Source organism: Erigeron canadensis, chromosome 2, assembly GCF_010389155.1.
Source record: "Erigeron canadensis isolate Cc75 chromosome 2, C_canadensis_v1, whole genome shotgun sequence".
Classification (NCBI taxonomy): Eukaryota; Viridiplantae; Streptophyta; class Magnoliopsida; order Asterales; family Asteraceae; genus Erigeron; species Erigeron canadensis.
This window is the reverse complement of record NC_057762.1, coordinates 4,021,792-4,023,707: the sequence shown is the minus strand read 5'-3', so window position 1 is coordinate 4,023,707 and position 1,916 is coordinate 4,021,792. Positions and strand designations below refer to the sequence as shown.

Below are 1,916 nucleotides of genomic sequence, written 5' to 3'. Positions count from 1 at the left end.
CCGGATGAAGAATCCGACGACTTTAAACCGGATGAAGAATCCGACGACTTTAAACCGGATGAAGAATCCGACGATTTTAAACATGATGAAGAATCTGACGACTTTAAACCGGATGAAGAATCCGACGACTTAAATCATACTCCTATGATTACATATGCCTAATTACTGAAAAAGCAAGCGCATAGCCTAACTATGTACGCCAAGCTGCTAAAAAAGCGAATGCATAACTTAAAAAAACCTGAAGAAGGTACGCAGATAATAAAGATAAAAGCATATATAAACATAAGATAAATTGTTCAAGTGACTCGCAGGTCCAAAAGATGAAACCCATATACACTGGGGAGCTGGGGAAGATAATATTGTTTTACAAACCAGGGCTACATAGCCAAATACTTAAATTGTTCCGAAGTCAAGAGCAAGAAGTTGGTCCACAGACAAATCAAGGTGAGCAGAAAACGAAGCAATCACAGGAAATTCAGCATCTTCCCACTCCTTTGCAGCAGCCTCGACTTTTTGGGAGGCATTGATATCATAGTCAAGGCGGGATGATAAGTCAACATGACCCTCTTGGCTGAATTCCTCTAGCACTCTTGACCTTTCTTCCAAACGGTTTGCTGAAACACCATCACCAACAGCTTTCAAAACATCAGGGTTCGCCACAAGAGACCTGCACACAAAGGGGACATACTCTGATATCACCCTGTTACGATCAAATCTTAATTCTTGCAACTGCTTTGAAAGGTCTTCGATCAACAACTTGTCAGCCTGAGATTGGGACAACACTCTTGCACTTTCAATGGATTTGGATTGCAATTCTGTCTTTAACTTGGCAATTTCTTCATTCCTGGAAAACAGGGTGGATTCTTAGGACTTCAACAAAGTTTCCTTCTCCTTCAACTTATCAACAACAGAGGCATCTTCACCATAATCTGCTAACTTCTTCTCCAAGTCAATAACATTATTACTCAACAAGGACTCCCTGTGAGTACTATCTTCTAAGGCTTTCACAACTCCTTCAAACCGGAAGCGCATCTCAGTCAACATGGTACTGTGAGCATCACAATCATCATCATATAAGGCCAAAAACTCCAAGGGCTCCATTGACCTTATTTCATCGGCAGTACGCTTGGGGATTTGGGACCTGAACACCCAATTTGATTCATAAAATTCTGCAAACAACAAAAGAAAAGGGAGAAGTAAGAAATACAATGAAAACGGAAAGCAATAAGAGAAGAAACAGCAGAAAAGACAAATATCCTTACCTTTTCTGGGAGAGTCTTTTGCAGATGCAGACTTCCTGGATTTTCTGTTTGAGGCACGAGGCTTCTTATTTCCTTCTTCAATGTCATCAGTTGTGGCATGAGCACTAGCAGCAGCAATCTTAGCTTTCTTCAAACGGGCACCAATAGAACCACCAGGGGGAAGAACATTGACTCTCTTCTTACCAGCATCAGGGATCAAATCAATATCAATAGCTCGAAGCATGGGAGGAGGACGGCTAACCACCTCACCAGTTTCACCAAGACTGCCACCACCAGCAGACGCATTGGGGTTTGGCATTTGGGAGACTTCTTTGGTACCTTTCTTAAAAAACTTCAGATAAGACATCTATGCAAATAACAAAAAAGAGACACAATGACAAAGCATGCAGCAACAGTATAAAGATCATATAATGGGAGCATACCATTAAATTCTTCCTCTCCTTCAGCAAGAACAGGAATAAGACATGCCCTAAGCAATATTCCATCCGGATACGGGTAAACAACAAAACCCTCTTCTTCTAAGATATCATAAATCTCACCACAATCATCATCAGGGATGGGATCACCAAAAAATCCTTTATTCTGAACCTTAAGTCTACTTTTTTCATACAGAGACTCACAATGTTGAGGAAACAAGCTATGGTGCATAAACAC

The 1,916-nt window shown here is 40.9% G+C and overlaps 1 protein-coding gene across 1 annotated transcript; it reads right to left on the bottom strand.

The window, feature by feature from the left end:
• Positions 1 to 288: 288 nt before the first annotated feature.
• On the bottom strand, positions 289 to 1,600 carry LOC122586344. Its single transcript, XM_043758338.1, has 2 exons — positions 1,263 to 1,600; positions 289 to 1,169 (listed from the first exon to the last, which is right to left on the bottom strand). The coding sequence occupies exons 1-2, from the start codon at positions 1,558 to 1,560 to the stop codon at positions 865 to 867; spliced, it is 603 nt and encodes a 200-aa protein (XP_043614273.1). The 5' UTR covers positions 1,561 to 1,600; the 3' UTR covers positions 289 to 864.
• Between the last annotated feature and the right edge of the window lie 316 nt (positions 1,601 to 1,916).